At 41.8% G+C, this 22,807-nt stretch overlaps 2 protein-coding genes across 2 annotated transcripts in view; both read right to left on the reverse strand.

The window, feature by feature from the left end:
- The window catches only part of GOLPH3 (golgi phosphoprotein 3), a 30,936-nt gene extending 25,025 nt beyond the window's left edge, over positions 1–5,911 (reverse strand). The window contains exon 1 of the mRNA XM_048930958.1: positions 5,382–5,911. Within this exon, the coding sequence (XP_048786915.1) occupies positions 5,382–5,594 (213 nt within the window). The 5' untranslated portion in view covers positions 5,595–5,911. The remainder of the gene's footprint in view (positions 1–5,381) is intronic.
- A 13,054-nt stretch (positions 5,912–18,965) lies between these two features.
- Positions 18,966–22,807, reverse strand: part of MTMR12 (myotubularin related protein 12) — a 33,799-nt gene continuing 29,957 nt past the window's right edge. The window contains exon 16 of the mRNA XM_048931185.1: positions 18,966–22,007. Within this exon, the coding sequence (XP_048787142.1) occupies positions 21,432–22,007 (576 nt within the window). The 3' untranslated portion in view covers positions 18,966–21,431. The remainder of the gene's footprint in view (positions 22,008–22,807) is intronic.

The following is a 22,807-nucleotide window of genomic DNA, read 5'->3' on the forward strand; positions in this document are numbered from 1 at the left end:
CCTGCAAACATTTAATGCCTTTCCAATTACAAAGATCTAGCTCACAAGGCATACCACTCATCATCTTAATGGGTCACCACAAACAAAATGAAACAAAAGGGCTGAAATACTGTAGTTCAATGTAAGTTAAGAGGTGGGGCCAACCCATGGTTCTGCACTGAGACTAACAGTCTTCCTCATACCACAACACGCCTATCTGCTCCCACACACCCAGCTTTACAGGCAGCATCTTTTAGAGGAAGAGAACAGTTTTGTTCTATTTCATGTTTTTATGAATTTTTTTTATTTTTATGTCAGTAATATGCATGTTAAATTTTTCTGCAGTAGCATTTCAATATTTCATTCTGAAACTAAAGAAAATAAATTACTGAAATTGACATTTTACAAGCAGGTTAGCTATGGAAAAACAAGTACTCAGCAGCAGTACACAGTGAGACAATTGATATTTTTACCTTCCTCACTAAAAGCTCAGTGCAAATGTGCCTATGCAAAGAAAACTGACTTGCACTGTTACTGGGAACTAGCTTCCCCTTCCCCAGCTAACACAACACCAGTGAACGTGTGCTGCAGTCACTTGCTCTGAGAAGAAAATTCATAGCTGACATACTGCCTGCAATTCTTAGGCTGTCAATTCGGCCTCGCAAAGAAGGCCCATTACATGCAGCTTAATTGAGATAAGTGCACCGGTGCCTCAAATGCTTCGCTGTCAAAAAAAAAAACAAAAAACCACAACCCCAAACCCTGAAAATATATATTTTTTAAAATATAAAACACTGCTTTTCTGTTCCACAATTACTCACTCCACGACTAACCAGCAGTACTTTCTCAGGTACACATTATGAAAAAATCTGCCAGAAAAACAGCTTGCTGGAAGAGAAGAGTTATAGCTTTCCTTATTAACAGCACTAAAAAAATTGTGATGTATCACTAGAAAGGCTCTGAATAAGTTTTTGTCTGGTTTTCCTACACTAGACACTTGAGATGAAAGGAAGAATTATGCTACACTTGAAGTTATTCATGAATAAATAATACAGATCACAGATTAGCCACGCTAGAGGAGTGGGGATAACACACGCTGCATCCAAACTTTGAAAAATGAACACCTTTTCAACACAAAGTCAACTTATAGATATAACGCTGCTTCCAGATCCTCCAAAGACTTGAGGAGGATTTACTGGCAAGCACAGTAAAGGGGCACTTCACTGCATCTCAGAATTCGTGTACTCCTCAGCTTGCACCTCTCATCTTCTGCCAGCTCAGACCTTGTGTTGGGAGGTGAAAGAAGGGAGAAAGGCAGAGAACTACGAAAGGAATGACTTAATCACAGACATTACCCCCCTCCATTGTTATACCATGGATATGGTTTTCTTTTAAGCAGAACTAAGAAGGTTACAACAAAACTTTTCAAAACCAGTATTTTTTTCTTTGCCTACAAATTATCAACCCCACAACCTTCTGCATCATCACAAAATCAAAATTTAAAACTGGACAAAACACCACTCCATTTCAAAAGTTGTAATTTTTTTTCCCCACTTTTCATGAAAAACTCTTTAGGATTAGCAGGAATTTCACTAATAAATCTAACTGCTCAGATTTTTTTTTTAAGGATAAACAACATTATAGCACTAACCTGATCAGCATCAAACAACACACTTGAAACAGGTAAACCAACTCCCAAATAATTTATTTCAATAGAATGAAAATTTAACATGGAAGCCTTCACGTTATTTTGGCAAAAAGCTACACTGTAACTCTACTGTTAACACTGAAACTTCACCCATAAAAAAGGCTTCCAAAGGCCCAGCATGAGCAAAGATGCCAAAGAATTTCTGCACCTAATTAAGTGACTGAATATTGCTTCACTCTCACAAATAACATCTTAGGCTTCACCAAAGGAACAAATAATAGAGCCAGAAACATTCCCTGTTGGAGCAGGCAGTAGTACAACTTATTTCAGCATACTTCACATGAGCTTTCTTTCAGCAAACAACAGACTAGTTACAGATCAAATACGAGTTTTACCTTATTAGCATTATTATCTAAACTATAAACCTCTGTAGCTGCTTTGACTCATCTAGCTGTGACATAGGATACATATAACAGCTGTAAGCACCACTGCATTTCAACAGATTCCCAACCACTATCAAGAGAGACATCCAAAAAGAAAAAAAAGGAAAAGACAAAACAAAACCTACATACAGAAAAAAAAAAAAAAACCACCTTAAAGAGGGATGGCTACTGAGCACTCTGTAGCCTTCCAGCTTCCTATGGGACAGAGCTGGACAGTATCTGGAAGAGCCACTGTTGAAGAGCCCACTGGCCTGCACTAGCCCTTTCGCTGTCATTTACAAATAAGCAGTTAGTGTTTACCACTCAATTCTTTTGGCAGTGATGACCTCAGATGCTTCAGAAGTTCCATATAACAATCTCCCTTTCACCGCAGCTTTGACCTATCCTACCACAATACTATTTTTAACTTCACACAGCAAAGTATTTTATTTCAGTATTTTTTATTCCTGTAGCAACAGGCTACTACTCTGCTCTAGATGGATGAACAAGACTCCCCTTTGCAGCCTCATTTCCAGAGGGATTCCAGGTATTTATTGAAGGATGTTCCCTCTAGAACTGCAGTAATGCATTCTGTTCCACTGAATTATCTGTTCCTCCAAGGACACAGCATTTGACACCTTATGCAAGCATGTGTGTATATCAGCACACACCCCTTGCAACCTGTCTCAACCTTGGAATACAGAAATAGTTATGAATACATAGGAGATACAGAAAAGGAACCATCAGTGGAAAAAAAAAAAAAAAAAAGAAGAACAATCAGCCCATGTACATAAATCACATTTTAATAAGATCAAACTTACCAGAAAAGAAAAAAAAAATTAAAAAGACAATGCCTAGGAAGCATGTGTAAAGGCTGTTAATTGTGTTCAAGCATTAAGAATGAGGTGCTCTGCGTTTGTTAGGGCAGCAGGATGTGCTCATGGCTGAACCAACAGTGCGGAGACAACCAGGCAACAACTCAAGCTCTGCGATGGCTGCTGAGGGCCTTGTGCTGCCACGAAAGCAGGATTCTCACAAATACCTTGCCATCTCCTAGAAACACTGAGCGCACCTGTCCATCACTGAATCTTCCTGTAAAGCTCTCCGAAGAGCAAAGGCTCTTCCACCTATACAAAGAAATTATAAACAGTGTCCACTGGCACGCGAGGCATTCCTGATAAAATTTACATGTTATGCCATAATTCACTACTGTTTAATGTTTAAAAAAATTAACTCCAAAACTGTCAAAGCTAAGTTATCAATGCAGTTAGCAGTGACTTTTGTGAAGTAACTGTTTTTAGGGAAATGCATTCTTACCAAAGTACAGTCTTGTAACTTTTATTCTATTCCAACACAATGAAGTAATTCAGCATACAGTCAAACAAGAACATTGATAACTGCAGATTCACTGGCTTTAGTTGAGATTAAAGCTCACATACCTGCTTTTGCCTGTCTCTTACCCTCTGTGCAGTTTCACAGTTGTTCTTTATAGACCTTTTATTACTTTTCTCCACTTGCTGTCATGAGAAAGCCTCAAACAAATGTCAATGGGGATCAATTCTACTGGAAGTAAAAACTTCATAAAAAGCATTCCCAACTGCATAAAATAAATTTGTTTTGCTCACTAGAACAACAGAAAACCCCAAATCTTCAAAAATTTATCTAGTTTTAAATTTAAAAAACCCTGAAGATAAAGAGCTTCACTTCTATAAAAGACAGAGGTACAAACAGACACAGAAGTAAAACACAGGCTCTAGTGATTCGTGCCTAACAAGCCTCAGAAACTGCGTGCTAGTTGGTGCACATAAGCCCCCCACCCTACAGATGACATTATCATTCTCATCATTCTTCTTGTCTGACGTTTCAACTGCAAAATCTCAAGGGAGTCACGAATACCCATGCCACTGCAATCAATTCCCTTTTTTGTACACAGAAACACTGCATTACCTGTAGCATGCACCATCACCACTTATACTAAAAGTCAGATGATTTAGCAGTGCAAAGCTGCATTTTTTAGGCCCAGTATGAATTACTGACTTCTGATATACAAGGAAACACTCGTGCTGTATATTCTTTCTAAGCAGACAGAATGCTCCCTAGTTTGAAATCTTTACAGCCCAGAACCCACGGATTCAGCAGATTTACCACACATATGAGGAAAAAAAGGGCTGGAAATTCACCTAGTCTAACCCATCTTTCTCAGAGCAAGTCCTCCTATCCTGACTTGACTCAGCAAGCCCAACTCTTCCCTGCAACTATTCAGGCGAGTTAGAAGAGCAACACACATAGGCACATCTTCAGGATCAGTAGGAAGAAGCACACATCTCTGTGAGTATCTGCTGACTTTACTGTGATGCCATGGCAAGGTCCGTCTGGGAAAAAAGGGATTAGAAGAACGTGGACTGAAGTACGTGGACTGAGAGAGAAATAAAGCATGTTATTGCAACAGATATATACACAGACAGAACCCCAACAACAAAATTACCATTATTTAGGAAAACTACTTCCTAATCTACACAACATCAACCAGTCAAGTTATTCTAGATGCAACCCACTGCCAAGGAACACACTGCTTGGCAGTTTCCTCTTGTTATTTTCTGCTTGTGAACGGCTTCATACTTCCACCCAAATCAGTCTTCTTTAGTTTACTTGCAACACCAATAGAGAATTAAGCAGGTCACTTAATTAAGCACACGTGACAGCTAGTAACTAAAATAAAGGCATCACAACAAAGGTGTGCTTCACCACACAGCATATCAAACTGTTTTCCCTGATAAGGCTTTGCACAGTGTGCAGGTCCTTTGTATTGATTATCACTTCATAATGATAAGTCAGTACGAAGCTGACCACCACATCCATAGAAATACGCTTTGCTGTTCACACAACCACGACAAACAAGGGTATCATAAACTCAGTGAAACACGGAGTTACATAAAAACCTATTTCCTCATTTTGACCCGCTTAGGATTCGAGGCCCGTTTTTATTATGTCTGTCTCCATCAACTTTCCGGCCTTTTTCGCACGCATTAGCCTCAGAAGCGTTTTCAGAAAGGGCTGCCGAGCGTCCCGAAGCCCTGCGGGCACAAGGCGTTACACAGCCCAGACTCCCACGTCCCAGCGGCGGGCGAGCAGCAGTAGCACAGCCACCGCAAGGCTGCCCGGGCCTCACGGCAGCCGCGTCCCACCTGCAGGCACCCCAACCCTGGCCTCCAGAGCCTCCCCCGACCCACCCGCACCCCGGCCCAGCCAACACACGGCAGATCCCCCCTCCCCCACACACGCTCCCCGTCACCGGCGTCCCCTCTCCCCGGACCCCCCCGCACGGTCCGCACCTCGCGGTCCTTGAGGCCCAGGAGCAGCACCTCCTCCATCAGGGTCAGCCGCGTTTCCTTGGAGTCTCCCTTCTCGTCGTCTCCCGGCTCTTCCCGACGGCCTTCGTCCTCCGGGCCGCCCCCGGCCCCCCTCTCCTTGTCGGCGGCGGCGCTGCGGGACGCCTCGGTGCGGCGCTGCACCAGGCCGGAGCTGCGCTGCGTGAGGGACGTCATGGCTGCGGGCGGCGGGAGGGCAGAGGCCGGGCCGGGGGTTTGGGAGGTTTGGGGGGTGGGGAGGAGGAGGAAGAGGAGGAGGAGAAGAAGAAGGAGGAGGCGGCGGCGGGGGGCTCGGCGACAACTCGGGAGCGCGGAGACGGAGTAGCGGGAGCCGCTCCCACTCGGCCCTACCCGCACCGCGGCTGCGGCCGGCCGGGGGCGGTCATGGGGAGTGGGGCCGGGCCGCGGAGGCGGAGGCAGCGGGGGCCGAGCTGGCGGAGGCGGCTTCGCGTGCAATATGGCGGCGCGGGCTGATGTCAGCGGAGGATGTGGCAGCGGCGGGAGGGGGGGGGCGCCGGAAAAGGCCGCGGGCGGGAGGAGCCCCGGGGGGACGGGAGGAGACGACGGCGGTGGCGGGAGGGGCGCTGCGCTGTGGTCCGCCCCGAGGAGCGCCGCCATCAGCGGGGCGGGGAGTGGCCGGCCGGCCGGCGACGGAGCTGAGCGCAGCTGGAGCCCGCGTCGCGGCTTTGGCGGCCTTTCCGGCTTTGGGCTATAGCTAGTTGCGTCCAGCAGGCGTTTGCGTAAATAAAAGGTGCCTCGGTATCGCCACAAGACCTGTTCTGCGGAAATGCCTTCGCTGAATAGTGGAATCTCTGTTAATTCGGTCCTCCATAAGCTGCAGCAGTTTGCTCAGCGCTGCGATCAGGGTGACGGGCTTGCAGTCGTTGCAACAAAGCAGCGCCGTCCTCTCCTCCCGCGTGGACGCAGTGCGCTGTTGGGGCTGTTAAGATCATTTCCATTTTGCTACCGCTGTTTAACTACGTTCTTTTTTTCCCCTAATTCCATTTTAGACGTTAACCGATGGAAGGCTCGTTAACAGCTCCTGGTTATTCACGTCATTTCTTTTGTCATTATTTTTTGAGTCCTGTTCTGGGCAGTCACAAAGGACTCGTCGTTGGTCTTTGTTTTGTTTTTCAGTTTTGTGAAAAATGATTTTAAAAGCAGTTGCTGACCATTTTGCTAATTGCCAGCTTTTCCGTTTCGTATTACAAAAGTGACCAAATGAGTATAACTTGTAGGTCAATAAGGGTGTTAAAGTTTGTTGGTCAGTTTCATGTCTGTTAGAGTGAGACATACTATGAAATCATATTTGATAGAGTCACTTTTCTGCCTTTACATGCTCAGATGTTTGCATGAATTTAATGGTGTAACTTCAAAGAAATATATTTTTGTTATTAATTTCAATTCCAATTCCTTATCATTGAACTGAACTAATAAGCACTGTATGAATCAGTATTTATAATTGAATTTTGATCTGGTCTTTTATTATTGTTTCTTTGGTTTTTCTATACCAGATCACTGCCAATAAACAAAACCAAAGGAGGGCAAACAAGACACATTTCAGCATCCAATTTCACTAGTGTTAAAGCCCCGAATAGTACCAAGAACTGCTGTTTCAGAGGGGGACCACGCAGCTTGTTGGATCTTCTTCACCTGGCAGATCCCAGTGTGCCACATAACAACTTTCTCTGCAATCTGTACCAGAACATATTTCAAAAATACTGATGAGTCCAATGTGGTTGTGTCAGGAGCCCAGGAGGCTGTATCCCTAGCCCTTGTGTAATATGTGCATCCCATCATATGGGCTGTCACCTGGCACGTCCCAACTCCAGAGGCACCTGGCCACAGAGCTGAAGGGCTACATTTTTTAATTGTTCTGTTAAGAAGAAATAATGCAAATGCAGGGGCTGTCATCCATAAATAGTTTCTGTTTGGCTTACAGTAAACTAATAGCACATCCCTGTTTGTTCCTAAGCCAATATCTGGCAGAATTTCTCTTAACAGCTGCTGACAAGCTGAAGTTATCCTAGCCAGGTGTAGGAGACTTCAAAAGCACTTGGATTTTCTGAACTGCTGCCAGCCCTTTGGGTAGCAGAAATAAAAGGGAAAATAGCAAAGCGTGAATCTTAGACTTGCTTTGTGTTGCACTGATTGCAGTTCCCACGATTCACTTTGCAGTGGGAGTAGGGCTTTTTCTGATATCAGCAGAAAAGACAATTAACAAACCAAGTGCAAATGTCTTGGGATAGCAGGTAAGACAAAGAGTAACAATATTTAACAAGCAGGAGGTCAACTGCTATTCATTCTTGACAAATGTGTTCTAGCTTAAATGTCCTGAGCTTGGCATGTAGTTAGTCAGTACTGGAAGTTCTAAACCATGATATGCTCCAAAACTTTGGGCTTTGTAGGTAAATGTAGGTTCCACTGTTATAATAGCAAGATACTGCTGGGCTGATTTTTCTTTTGAAGGACAATCAGGTTAATAACTTGTGCACATTTTGAGGTTAATGTCAAGAATACAGAAGTTATTTTCTAACAGAAGCAGCATCTAGAAGGCTGCTCACCCTAGTATTGCTTCCCCATCAGTGTTTTGCCAGTCGAGCTCGTTCACATTCCTATCCATGTCTTCCATTCCCTTACAATGAAGGTCTGCCTCTCCACCATTGTAACTGGTGTCATGTGGAGATGCTGCTGGAATCATTGAAAGGATCTGCTGTGACACACACAAATGGTATTAACCATTAATCATTTCTGGAATCTGGTGATTAGGAAGCTGCACAAATTGGCACCATATCATGACTGAAGGAGCTCTACACTCTCTTACAACATGGAAACCAGTGGCCAGGAACAAAGGAACACAGGGATTTCCTAAGGCCAAACCATCCTTAAAAATGTACTGATTACAGATATGTGTTTAAGTAAATTCTGCAGTGAGCATTAATAATCAAAAGCAGTTTGAAGGAACAAAATATCTTGAGGTTTGTTCTATCCAGTATTATTGCTGATCTCCGACAGCAAGATTTTGACCTGCAGTAGGAACAAAGGCATAGAAGGACAGCAGGAGAGGGAGCCAGCGATTTTGACTTGACTTGCAAGAGAAGTGAGCAGACCAACATGTGGCATTTGAGGTGGGAAGAAACTAGAGTCTATGGCCAAAAGTCTGTAAAAAACATGTTTAGAATGCAGTGGCTGCACACTGCTCTGTAGTGTTTTCTCTCTTGCAGTTTCAGCTGTACCTGTTTCACTTGTACTGTTGTCCTGGTACCAAATAAAACCTTCACTAGCCATTGCAGACCAACTGGCATTTTCTTCTTGGTTTTATCAATGAACTTCCCAACACTAGTAGCATAGCAGCAAATTTTGCTAAGAAGCTCCAAGTGTTACATTTCTTTTTGTCCATACAACAAATCCATGCTCTGACAGCAATTGGCACTCAGTAGTCAGATATCATTTAAACTACCACTTCACAAAGCTGAAATTTGGCAGTATATCTTTTCAAATAAGCTTCTCTTTAATTCTCTTCCTTGGCAGATTTAGGAATGATATTGTCTCAAAAATATGAAGAATTACTCCGTATTTGACATAGACTGGATCAGGTTATGATGAACTCACAAATTACATCCAGTGGCACAGTGCCAGGCATTAATACCTAGCTCATATAAAATCTGGTGTAGCCACTAAGTCAGTAAAATGATTCATCTTAGATTCACAGTGCTTTGAATTAAAAATTTAGTAATGCCTTTAATATTTTTAAAAACAAAACCAATAGTCTTTTTTCTTGCAGGCTGACTGACAGACGTTTTTGGGAGACCAAAGGCAGACACAGAAAGGCGTTAACTTTCCCAAAAGATCTCCTTCGTTTCATGTATTTGTAGGTCCTCTCATTTTCTCCTCACCTGTGGAGTTCAGACGATTGCTAGTTCCTGAAATCTTTGCATTTTAACGGCATCTTCTCCCTGTGTGTGAGCAGTGCTGCTCAGTAGCAAGAATTTGTACTCATTATTTTAATACTGCAATTATAGTACTGAAATAAGGAAGACAAAGCATCAGTTAAAGTGCAGTTTGTAAGGAATATGTGTTTTCATTTCTACACAGTGATTCAATCCAACTGTTATCACTAGGAAAAATGTGTAGCTATCTTAGCAAGTTCAGTGTGAAAAATGGGGTGGAAATTTTGTGAAACCAACACCACAGTGGTCACTGGGATCCTGGCAAAATTTAAAGCACTTAATCCAATGGCTTGTATATAAAATCAGTTTTGAAAAAGCTTTGTTTCCCTTCCCATGTAACAAATCAGTAACTATCTGTTCTCTCTAGGGTGTGTAAATACTTATCAACTCGTTGAAAAATACATAAAGCCAGATGGTGCACAGAAAATGTTTCCATGGAGTTGTAATTTAAAAGCCTCTGTGCAGAGAGGTGAAGGAGAGGAAGGGAGTTAGATTGCTCCTGAGGGCTCAGCCAAGCACATCACACGGTCTGTTCCACACCTGCTTTGTGCAGGATGGTTTCACTCCTGACAGCAGCCAGGCTGCGATCACAGCACACAGAGGGTTTTGAAGTAGCACCAGTGATAGTACTTCCAGTAATGCCATCTACCAAAGCATGCAATAGGCGTTCATTGGTGGAAGACGCAGACATCTCTGGATTATGCTTCTCCCTGACTCATTCAGGACTCAAAACAGAGTGGAAGCGCATCTGATTAGCTGGATTTGTTATGCTGAAAGTTGACTCTGAAAACACAAAGTCGTGCTAGTCAAGCATTATGGAGCACTCTATTGCACCTTCTCGTTGTGGATGTGCTTGATCTGCACTGAGGGGAGGAGTGCAGCAGCACAGCACACCGCCAGGCACTGACAGCTTTTTCCATTTTGACCTGAATTTGAAGTGCCTCCATCGACTGTGAAGGAGAAGGCTGAGAAAATCACCTGCAAATGTTTTCCCACAGGGTTAATGTGAGCCAAATGTGGATTGATTTTCTTTGGGTAAATCCTGCACTGGACTATGTCTGTGCAACACCATCTATCTTCAGTGTCATAACATTTTCACTGGATCATTTCTGTGCAATGGCTTTTAAAAAGAGCTTCTCACCAGCTAACACTTTACCATCAATGCAAACCCTGATTAATATATTTGATGCTAAAAAGCTGCTGTCTCTACAGATCTCTTCATAAGGGATTTGCAAGAAATTTTTGAATGAAATCAACTCTACAGACCACATCTTTAGCTTAAACTAAAGTAATCATTCAAAATGGTGGGACAGAGACAACTCTATTGTGCCGCTACCTGCATAATATTGATTGAAGAGCAGCAGATGCCTAAGAACTTCTGCTGTGCGCTTGTGCAGCGCTGGGCACAAGACAATCTGCACATGGCTAAATAAGATGATGTATAATATTCAAGCATGAGTCTTTAGAGAGTGTGATAACAATGTCTCCATTTTAAAAATATTAGTATTTTTAGCAATCACCATGGATTCAAACAGAAAAGAAGCTTGACTGAGTAATCAGGAGCCTGGATGGCAAAGCAATTATGTAATGCCTTGTTTTTCCTGCTCACGCTTCTGCCTTCAAGTGGATTTTTATATTTTTTTCCAACTGAGAACTAGATTGGGAAAAAAGAGAGAGGATTTGGGGCTTCGTTCTTGGAGATGAACAGAGCTGAAACAGCACCAGAAATAACTGATATATCTGGAAAGATGAGAGTGATGTTTGATTTATTCTTTATGATTTCATCCAGTTTTTAGGGACACCTAGAAGGCCTGTGTAAAAGTGCTTCCCTTGCTTGTTTAGTGAATGCTCCCATTTGAGTCTGTTGGCTGCTGAGCCTTAGGCTGGTTCTCACGCTCCCAGGGGTCACTGAAGTCAGGATCAGACAGGCCTTCAAGACTCCAGTGACTTCCATGGGGAGGAGAGAGAAAAAGAAATAAGCATCTAAATTATCACCATTCACAGTTTTCAATGAAGGTTAGGAACACAGATTCAGTGGAGAAACCCAGCTGATGACTAGAAAAAGAAATACATCCAGCAGTGTGAAGTTGTGGCCAGGATCCTCTCAACAGCACCAATGCATCTACATGGCTGTACAGAGAATGAGACATGCTGCACATCGGTATTTCACCTGCATAGAGACTTAGCTGAGATCCCATCTGATTTGTAAGTCATCTTCCAAAGATAAAATACATTTCTTTTTTCTCTTGCTGAGAGATGACATATGAGCTTTCCATATTTAACGCAGAATATGTCGAATTGATGAGTCAGCCATCCCGGTCAAGGTGTCCTACTTTGGCATGTATGATCTTTTCTTACTAAATGTTTTCACTAATGTTTTCTTAGGCAGTTGCTTAATTCTGTCTGCCAAAGGATAAAGTAATGATTTAACAGCTATTTACTGCACAGTAAGTCCTTCAGAGAGAAATTAAAACAACCTTTAAAAATCCCCCAAGACCAAAATTACCCTCACTGTTCATATTCTGCATCACACAACAGCAAATGCAGCCCTTGCGTTCCTGCAGAACAAACACACAAGAAGAATACATTTTAGCCTTTGCTGACTGCTCCTGTGGCTGCCATCCCTCAAGGAAATGGCTCTCAGCTCAGAGTGGGTGAGCAGCTCTAGGCGTACCCCAAAGTGCTGAAAGCACTCCCAATCCTGGATGCATGGTCCCACTCTGAAGACTGGCTCTAAAAGAGAACTTTAGGAGGCTCTCTTTTTTTGCCTCAAATGGGTTCTGTTTTCCTAACTGCAAACTCAACGTGGAACTGGAGAACCAAGCTGGCACTTCGCCATTGGTGATGAATGTCCTGTGGCCAAAATAAAAGCACAGTTTGCGTCTGCACAGAACATGACATGCCCTCAGATATGGACATAATCTTTGAACACGTGTTCAATGGTACACGTAAAACCAGGGTTAATACAAAGTGCTAAAGCATCTCTAGCATCCTGTTTTCTGACAGGAGCTATATCTGAAGTGTGATACAGACACATTGCTCTTGGGTATGCGATTGCAGTTGAACCACACACCTCAGCAAATGCCTTTTACTAAGGTGTACTCTGAGCTCTCCTCCCTTCCCTGGAGTGCTGACAGTAGCAGGGACTTAGTTTTGATGCTAACATCAATAAATAGGGCATGGAAATGAGGGAGGACCACAACTGTTGCAGTAAGAAAATGCCTTTTTTACCACTGTTTCCAAGTGCATTCTGAAAATATACTGTCACACACAAATCATGTTCAGTTTTGAAAATACATGGATAAAAACTTCAAAGTTTTTACTATGTCTCTTCAGCACATCTGACAAAAATTTTTTATATATATATATATATATATATATAATATATATATTATATATATATATATATAAAATCCTGATTATGCTCCATCTGCCAACTTTCCTTTTGCAGGAAGAGATCTTTCTTGATCTGGGCAACTGGCCAGCTTATAGAGTCCTACAGGTTACTCCAGTTAGGAATAAAGCACCTTTTATACCATTTGGCTTATTTACAAAAATACACAGCCCTGCTTCTTTGAGCATGGCTTAAATCAAACAGCTGGAGACAGCTTCTTTAAACATAGCTCCATCAGCCAGAACCCTGACCTCAAAGCCCTTCTGTGAGGCTTCTCCCACCAGTTCTGCAGGGAGCGATACATCTTGTGCTCTTCACCGCTATCACATACACCTCAAAGTCTGACCTGACACACCGAAGCTGCCCACGTGCACTTATGCTGCGATTGCCTACCTCAACACAGACGTGTTCCCATAGCTCAGCACTGAGGGATTGGTGATAACCAGGTGGAGATTACTTGCTTATTAACGCAAAGCAAACCTCCCTAAAGCTGACCCAAGCAGACATCCAGGAGAGATAGGAAATCAGCATCAGCGTGTGATTTAAGATGAGAAGTAACAGATTTAGCCTGCACCAAGAGAGGTTCAGGTTGGATATTAAGAAAACTTCCTTCTCCAAAGAAGTGGTGAGGCATTGGCACAGGCTGCCCATGGAGCTGGTGTAGTCACCATCACCAGAGGTGTTCAAGAAATGAGATGAGTCACTGAGGAGTATGGTTAGTGGGAGCGGTGGGGATGAGTCAGTGTTTGGACTAGATGGTCTTACAGGTCTTTTCCAACCTTCATGATCCTGTGATTCTATGGTTTTATCTGGAAAAGGTCCTGCTGCCAGTCTAGTTGTCAGTGTAGCACCTACTGGCGAGTCAACAGCTATGCAAATTGAACAAAAGCTAAGATAGATGAATTAAATACATTTTCTGTACTTTAGCATTCAGCCACATCTTAAGAAAATTTCACTAGGGACTGAATCCTTCCAAAAAAGCCTTTCCATAGTCACCCCAGCTAAGCAAATGCTGTTAAAAGGTTTTAATCCCTCCAGAGCCTCTTATCCCCTGCATTGAAAAAAGAGGTAATATTACTTCCTCACTTAAAAGAGTTCAGCTCTATTAAAGAATTGCTGGTCAGCCCTGTGATTAAGTTTACTCTTTAAACTCCAGTTCTCACACAGAAACAATGGCATGTGAGGGACAAACAGGTGATCTGAAACAGCCAACTCGACTTTACCAAGGGCAGATTGTGCCTGATGCATCTGGTTCAGTGATGGAGTGGTGGCATCTGTAGATAAAGGGCAGGCAACTGATGTCATCTACCTAGACTGCGCAAGGTCTTTGACATGGTCCCGCACCACATCCTTGTCTCTAAATTGGAGACATTTGAAAGGTGGAATGTTTGCAGGATCAAGAATTGGTTGGATGGCTGCATCCAGAGGGATATGTTCAGAGGCTCTATGTCCCATGAACGTAGAGGCTGGTCACAAGTGGTGTTCCCCAGGGATCTGTCTTGGGGCCTAATGAGGTTGAACAAAGCCAAGCGCAAGGTGTTGTGCTTAAGCCAGGGAAATCCCAGGTATGTTTACAGACTGGGAGAAGAACTTGAGAGCAGTCTTGTGGAGAAGGACTTGGAGTCACAACAGAAGCTTGGAGCGCTGAAGCGCCTCTCCTACAAAGACAGGTTGAAGGAGCTGCGCTTGTTCATCCTGGAGAAGGCTCAGGGGACACCTCATTGTGGGCTTCCAGTACTTAAAGGGAGCTTATAAAGAGGAGAGAAACAACTTTTTACATGTCCTGATAGTGACAGAACAAAGGGGAACAGTTTTAAACTAAAAAAGGGGAGATTTAGATTACATGTTGGGGAAAACTTTTGACTGAAAGGTGGTGATGGTGAGGCACTGGCACTGCTGCCCAGAGAGCTGTGGTGCCCCATCCCTGGAGGTGTTCACAGCTGTGTTGGATAGGGCCCTGTGCAGCCTGAGCTGGCAACTAGCCCATGGCAGGAGGATGGAAATAAGTGATTTTTGAGGCCTCTTCCAACCAAAACCACACTTAGATTCTAAGAATATAAAGTAAATTTCTTGGTGGCAAGAGCAGCTGTACACAATGTTATTCTGATAAAGACATCAATGAGCATGTGTTTCAGCTGGAGAATCATTTGCTTTGTGAGGGAAGTCCTCGCTGGCTTCAAAAGGGAAAGGATGTCTGCCAGTCTAGACGGAATAATAATGTTAGCAGCCAGCACCAATAGGGCTACTAATGCTTTAATAAGGTACAAAGATTATGAAGAATCATTTATGTTTGATCATTTCCTGTTGCCTGAGTCCAGGTCCCTGGTAATTATATTTCAGCTCTTTCTAGCATCCACTGTTACCTGCAGAGGCCTTGTGTATTCATGGAGCTTCTATTTAATACCGATACATTGAATAATGATTTTACTATTAATGTACTTCATTTCATTTCACTTCATTTCATTTCAGTAACTAGCCCTTTTTATCATCATCTCTGCCAGATAGCTATTCAACTGCAATTTGAATAATAAAAATGGGCCACTACCTGTGGAAAAGCACTGGGTGGATGAATAGCCTTGGAAAATTAGGGTCTTGGTCAGAAGGGAGAGACTTGCATGCTGCCCCTAGGATGGACAATGGGCTGCATATGGACAAAGCACGTCAAACACATTAAAACTAACAAGAAACGAGATGTGAGTGAATAAAATATGCTGAAAACGAAGAGTAACCCCTCAGTTATGTATAACAAGAAGCTTAAATGAGAAAAGCAGAAATGCATCAGGAATCCAAAGTCACTTTCAGAGTGATGATTGTTTTCACATTACAAGTCAAAACATGATTTTTGCTTTTCAGCAGCCACAATCACTGCTAAATCACAACCCAGGCAGAATGATGATATTTAAAACATGCCCAAGTCCAAACCAAAGCACAGCCTGAGGAATGTGCCTGATGACTGTGGATCAGGCTGGCTTATTCTGCCTACCGTAGCTTCTTCCTGTAACAACCAGCTCAGATCCAACGCAGATCTGATCACCCTGGAAGGCTTTTTCAGGCAACTCAAAACCAAAGCTTCTTTTGTTTGGTTGGTGGCTTATTTTGTCTACTTTCGGTAGTGGTTTTGTGCTTCCTGTGTTTTCTTCTCAGAAGAGTTAAACAGCTATGTGTGCCATTTATGACCTTTCAAATAAATACACGTTAGGTCTGGTTCCCAAAGTTTCTTTTTTTCAACAACATAGCAGCTCCAGAGCCATCTCTACTGCAGTTGTGATTCCACCTTCCCCTCCTGCTGTAATTGGCAGTTGCCTGTTGGGAAAGTCACCCTCAAGCAATCTGCCATAGATGTTTCCCTTGCACAACCATGGCGTGATACATCAGCAAGCTGATGTAATAGAAAACTAATCTACAACAGCAAAATATTTATTTCTATACAATCATGTGGCAGCCAAACTAACAGCTGGGCAGCAGGAGCACACTGCTGGGTAGCGCTCAGCAGGAGTCCCTCAAGCAGCAGATGCCCCACATCAGATGCAACCCAAACCCAGGCAGTCAGGCACTCAGGATTCCTCGAGGCAGACATCAACCCTGCAAAGTACTGAAAGTTTCCAGAAGCCACGTTACGTTAGAAAACATAGTTTGGGATTATCAGCCTGTGTTTTCTTTATGCAGTTTCCATCTAGGAAAAATAACACGCAACAGGATTTTATTTATTCTGAATATTTACTCTTAATTACAGGACAACTACCAGAGCTGCCATGCTCCATACTGACACAGAAGTGAGGGATCTTGTAATCTGAAAACCTGCACATTAATTGTCATGAGTTAGGACATCTGCAGCACTCCCTTACCTAGCTTTCACATGTTCTTACCATCTCAGAATGCAGAAGGAGAAACCACAGCATGTGTAAACTCAGTCTTTTTCAAACTTCATCAAAGAGCTTTCACGAGAGCGTGTCAAGAAAGAGTTGTTTAAGAGTGAACTCACAGTAGAAAGCTTGAGCTGGGAAAATATAAAGTGGAGGAAGTGACTTTGTTAGAAACAGATAGTATTTATCTGTGTATGAGGAACTTGGTAAGAGGAATTCTGTTTTGTACATCGAGGTCATGGTGAAAGCTGTGCTTCATGTTTTTGTGGTGATGCAAGAAATGAGCTCTCCATATAAAGTCTTTTTATCTGTCATCACGTCCATAAACATTCTTTAAAACAATGTTTGTAGAAACAGAAAGAAAAAGTGAATCCTCCTCGCTGAAATTGAGCGAGCTACCAGCCCACAGGCTTGGCACTGTTTACAAAATATGTGAAGATTTACACTTAATTAGCAGAACTGTACATTAATTCTAGCTCGGTTAACTGTTACTCATTTTTATTTTTTCTTTTCTTTTTTTTTTCTTTTTTCTTACCAGAATGGGAATACTATTAACAAGGATTTTAAGTGTCTTTCAGAAGTCATAAAAATGCCATCTGATTCCCAGGAAAATCAAAAGGTTCCCAAGACTGAATTTGGGCTCCTACAATAAAATGAAAGAAGTATTTCAGAACACAGAAACAGACATTAACCAAGACAAATAAAAATTTTGTGGCATAACACGTGATATTTGATCTGACTGTAAATGAGTGGACTTTCCTATCTGAGAGTTGCATTCATTTTTGTATGAACACTGCATGCATGGGGATTCTCACTTTCTCCCTAGTGACCACAGAGGACTGCTCACACTTCCTCTCCACCTACCTGTACCAGAGCTTTGGCAATCAGCTGGTAGTTCTGATCATGCTTTACAGAAATAGATTTCAAGTTACTAGACACTAAGAAGCAGGCTGCAGACCACCTGGCCTGGCCAAGCCACCACAAGCCCATTTATTCAGTCCCCCAGGAACAGAGTTACTGAAGTTGGCTTTTCAGCAAGTTACTAGCAATGACAGACTAACTGCAAACACTGCATCTCACTTCAGAACAGAGGAGATGAAGAGAGCGGAGATCGAAGGTGTCATGGTGTGAGCAGGGCTGGGGAATTTCAAGGAACAGCAGCACAGCCGGACAAGTCATCACTGTGGGAAAGCACTTTCCACGGTTCTGCTTTTTACAAAGCTATTTATCAAATGCTTTCCTAGGTAAACATAATGACCTTGTTTCAAGCAGCCAGGCAAAGCAATAGGGGAAATACTGCTTGTTTTGAAACAGCTATTTCTCAAACTCAAACAGCAGCTGTGTTCATCTTTTGTGCTCAGTGCCTTCTGGGATACACCAGGTTCAGTGTTCTGCAAAGCCTGGCAAAAAGCATTTCTCACAGGGTAGTTTTACTATAAATAAAGGAAAAGAACATGGCCCCATCAGAAGGATCTTACCTCACACCCCTTTCAGTCACTAGCTACAACATGGAAGAGCCAAAGGAGTTCTGAATATGAAATGCTTTTGAAGATTGAAAATATTTCATTACTCCACCTCTTCTTTGTCACAGAAGAAGAAACACACCTCAGGTAATTTATAAACCAAGTTTCATGCAAAACATGAGTATCAGGCAGTAAGCACTGTATACAAAGCTTCCAGCTCAAGACTTGAAGAAAGGAAACCTCTGTGTGACAAATAACCCATTGGCAAGACACGCACTACAGAGACTGTCATACTAACTCCTGAAATGGTTATGCTTATGTGCTTTGAACAAGGAATGAAAAAGCTTTAATTGCAGGAAGAGAACAGGAGGATGAGCCGGATGTAAGTACCTTTATAAAGCACTCGGATTCCAGCAAGGCATGCAGCATAGCTGAGCACATTCACTACAGTGAATGCCATCTCAAAGCCAAGTGGTCAAAGTACACACAGGGATCTGAGATGTGGGTGAGGCTGTGGCACACCTTGTGTTACAATGCAACCCAGCACCCCGCTGCCGTGCCTGTTCCAACAGCAAATTCTTCTTAAACCTCACAGCAATTTTATATGTTCTCTTTAGGAAATTATTTTTGAGTGATTTGTGCTCATGCTAGATTTCAGGGCAGGAACTAGTAATATGTCACCTCTGGAAAAAATAAATCACATGTTTTTCATTTGTGCTCTACAGTTTACCATGACCAGCACCCGACCTGGACTCAGAACACGTTCAGTTTGAGGAATACTCAGCCACTGTAATTTCAGGAAGTTCCTGTGCTAACACACTAAGAACAATGCTCCTCCTTGAAATGGGGAAACAACTCAATGAAAGACAAGCACACCATTGTGAATGAAAAAATTTAATAGATCCCCAAAACAGTTAAGATTGCAATATTTTAATAGATCCCCAAAAAATGCCATTCGGCAGACACGCTCTAGATCAGTTCAGGAGCTTACCATAGTCATCCTATGGCACTGCACTGAATTTTGATCTTTTCTGAACTGATACACTCGTCCTACAGCATAGCCAGGTCAAAACTGTACAGCATCCTCTCCGTAAGTCTGCAAATACCCTGTGTACAACTCAACAAGCCTTGACACTGCGATTGTCAAGTTCACTACAATTTAAAGTGTCATTTTGCAAAACAGAGCTTAAACATACATTGTCATTTCAAGATAAATATGACAAAGTATATTTTATTGACACTCTCCACACTGCCCACTAAAGAGGAAGAAGAGTTGCATTTATTTTTTTAAGCCAACTATACAATTGCTAGATCGCATTCAGTGTAAAAACTTGGAGGTATAAACAGAAGTTGAGTGAAAATATTAAGTACGTTTCCAATCCTGCAGTGCAGAAAACCAACAACAATGGTATTTACTCTACATTAGAAGTGTTCCTATGTTCAATTCCACATATATGCTTCTCCTCTATATAGATTTCTGATAACTTATGTACAAATCAGATGTCCAACATCTGTAATATAAATATGTGATCTTTAGGACACAGCCACAGTAATAGTTTGATCAAAAGTACAGAAAATTTCATGTAATAGATTTTTTTTCTAATGACAGTGTTTAAAAACCCCCTGAACCCAAATGACCCTTAGAATGACGGATATTTCTTCTCTACAAAAATGCATTGCTCAAACACACATAGAAATCACTGGATAAATGGATTGCTTGAGCTACACTAAGGTCAGAATGACATGTGCTGGGCAGCCCATTCCAATAAACGCTAGCTGTACAAACAGCAACGAGATATGTATCAAAGCAGAAAGGAAAAGTACTAGCATATTTTTAAACAAACTGCTACAAATTCAGGCTACTAAGATTAAGGCAATCAGCAGTTGAAAAGCTTCAATTTGGCATAGAGTTGCAGCAAGATCTCTCCCTCCCCCCACTTATACATTTCTTTTAACATTAATATTTTAAAGAGCTGCAGATGATCTTCTATTACACGTATGAAGTACAATTCACTGTGAAGTGACTGATCTGTAACTTAGTTTAATAACCCTGATTACATTGAGCTGCTCAAATTTTAAAGTGTTAGTTTTACTATTTAAATTTTCCAGCATGGATTTCTAAATCATACAGAGAATATTCAACATCCACCATCTCAAATTAACTGATACTATGATTTGCATTTATTCTTGGGGTACTCTATCATTTAAGGGCTCAAAATAGATTTGACAGTCAGATAGCACTCAACTTTACAAAGGACAGTTATTTGCAGCAAAAATACTTTTTATATAAACATATACACAGTAGATCAAAAATCAACAGGCTTTTCTTTATGGCTTTTTTCACTGAGGTACTGTTAGAACATCCAGTAACAGGACGCATATGTTTGTAGGGTATGAAAGCCACATTCATAATCTGTACCACTAACTCATGTCAAGTGGCAACAGACTGCAAATTCAAGACTGCCTTCCCTTCCGTGTAGAGGTCTCAGTGCAAAGCTTCAGAAAGCCGCAAAGGCAACTGGCATATGCAGAGAAATTAGAGTAAAAAAATTTTCACATCTAAAGGAGAGGAAAAGAATATCCATAATAAACTAGAATCTCTGTCAGGTCGTTTCCTACAATCAACAGCAAACATTTGGGACTTAATTTTCCAAGGCAGCAAGGGAGTATGACAGCAGACACAATAGGTCTTGAAATGTTTAGTTTAGCTCTTGCACCTGATCTTTAAGCTAAGTGCAAGCAGAGCCTTAGGAAAGCCAAGCTGCTATTATACCACTACACAAGGTGAAGTTCTGCAAGCCAATGATAAACACTGTCAGAAAGGATGAGGCTGACAAGCACATGACTTCATTTGACGCCACATCAGACAGAAATCCCCAAGTTCTATTCTCAGCTGTAAAAGCTTATGTTTGAAAGCACATTTAGTTTCACCTTGCCTTCCTTATTTCACATGATGGACAACTGCTGATGTATTTATTAATAGTTCCTGTTAGCTTTTAGCACAAAAGGAACAATGTTTAATGTTAAGCAAGTCTGCAGATTCCTCACAACTGCTGCTGTATGCATTTAGTATTCTACCTCTGAATCATAATTTTTTTTTTTTTTTGCATAAAGCAGCCATGTGGTGCTGCTACACTTGTTTTTCTTTTACACCTATACTAAAAATGTGTTTCTGCAATAAATACTGTCAGAGTGAAATGGAAGTTCAAAATATACTCAGCCAAGTTTCCTTTACCCTACAGACCCACTCAGCAGGCTGTGGATACTCGAGTTCTTTAGATTAGGATACAGCAAAACATCTTAAACTCAGCTTAACCACATACATACTTAAATGTATATACACTTTATAACATATCACTACTTAGATCAACAAATTCGTCATCTCTCTTGACCAAGTCATCCTCATCTTCCAAGTCTTTCCAGGTGCTAGTGGGTAAAGCTGGTTTGACAGACTGTCTCTGAAGTAAAGCAAAAGGAAACAAAGACGACAAACGGGCAGAATTTCTCAGCGTTGGAACACCATGTATGTCTCCAGAAACAGCTTGACTATGTTCTTCATCCATTTTCACCTGCAAGTTTTGCACTTCCTCCATCAAGTCCAAAATCTTGGCAGCTGTGGCTATTGTACCACCGCCATGAAGCTGTGCTTCAGGAATCCATCGTAAATAGCGTTGAGCCCAGACTTTGATTTCAGGTCCATCGATGCGAGGCAACAGAAGACCGTGATAATCAACAGGCTTACTATGCCAGCTATCGTAAAACTCCCTGAAGCTATTTGGAGGTTCATCTGAAGAATTAATGAACTTGCCAATTCTTTTACCCAGAATGTTTTTAATTAGATGATCTGTTTCCTCCCTGAAAAATCCTCTCTTTGGGGAAGATTTTGTTTGTGTCAGTGGCAAAGAAAGCTGCCGTTGATGCTTGAAGGGGAAAAAGAAAATAAAAATATACAAAGATAAATATTGATAAGACTTTAGAAATCTTCAGCAGAAGAAAAACATTGAAACTGTGTTCATAAAACACCTAAAAATCGATTAAGTGACTTAAACACAGCCTTGCCTTTGCTATAGTGTCTGAAACTGCTACTCCTCATGGCTAATGCATCAAATAACTCATACAGCATTCTGTATTTGCATCTACTTTCTCTGCAACTATAGCAGTGAAGTAACACTGAATAAAGCATTCCTTGAAACAGGAAAACGCCCTTCATACAAGCATTACAGATTTCCAAGTTTAATTTAAGATGGCCATACAAATCAAAGAGCATTTGACTTAGAAGTTTTTAATTCTATATTTCCTCATTACTTGCCACTTTACAGAAGCATATTATGCTGTATACCATAACGGTGCCACACCTGAGAATGCTTTAGTGCAGAAGAGACTTTAGACAAGAAGGAAACTACAGAACAGCCACCCCAAACAAGTTGTTTCTTCTGAATTTATGTTATTTGCTAGTAATGAGGTGACCTACTCAATACTGCATATCCTTAACAGATGTTTTTTGTTCCTGGGTTTCACTGGGTTTTGTTTGTTTGTTTGTTTTTAAATACATGCACACACTCCCATTATACTCAGGGCAAAAATCAAGGAGTCAATTACAAGCCTGTTATGCGCTTCAATTAAGTACTCAGTGAAATAAAACAATAAAATAACTTAAAATCATTACAACTCACCTGGACATTAAGTCCCAGGAAGAAGTTAATAGTTGTATGCAAGTGCA

The sequence above is a fragment of the Lagopus muta genome, chromosome Z (assembly GCF_023343835.1).
Source record: "Lagopus muta isolate bLagMut1 chromosome Z, bLagMut1 primary, whole genome shotgun sequence".
NCBI lineage: Eukaryota > Metazoa > Chordata > Aves > Galliformes > Phasianidae > Lagopus > Lagopus muta.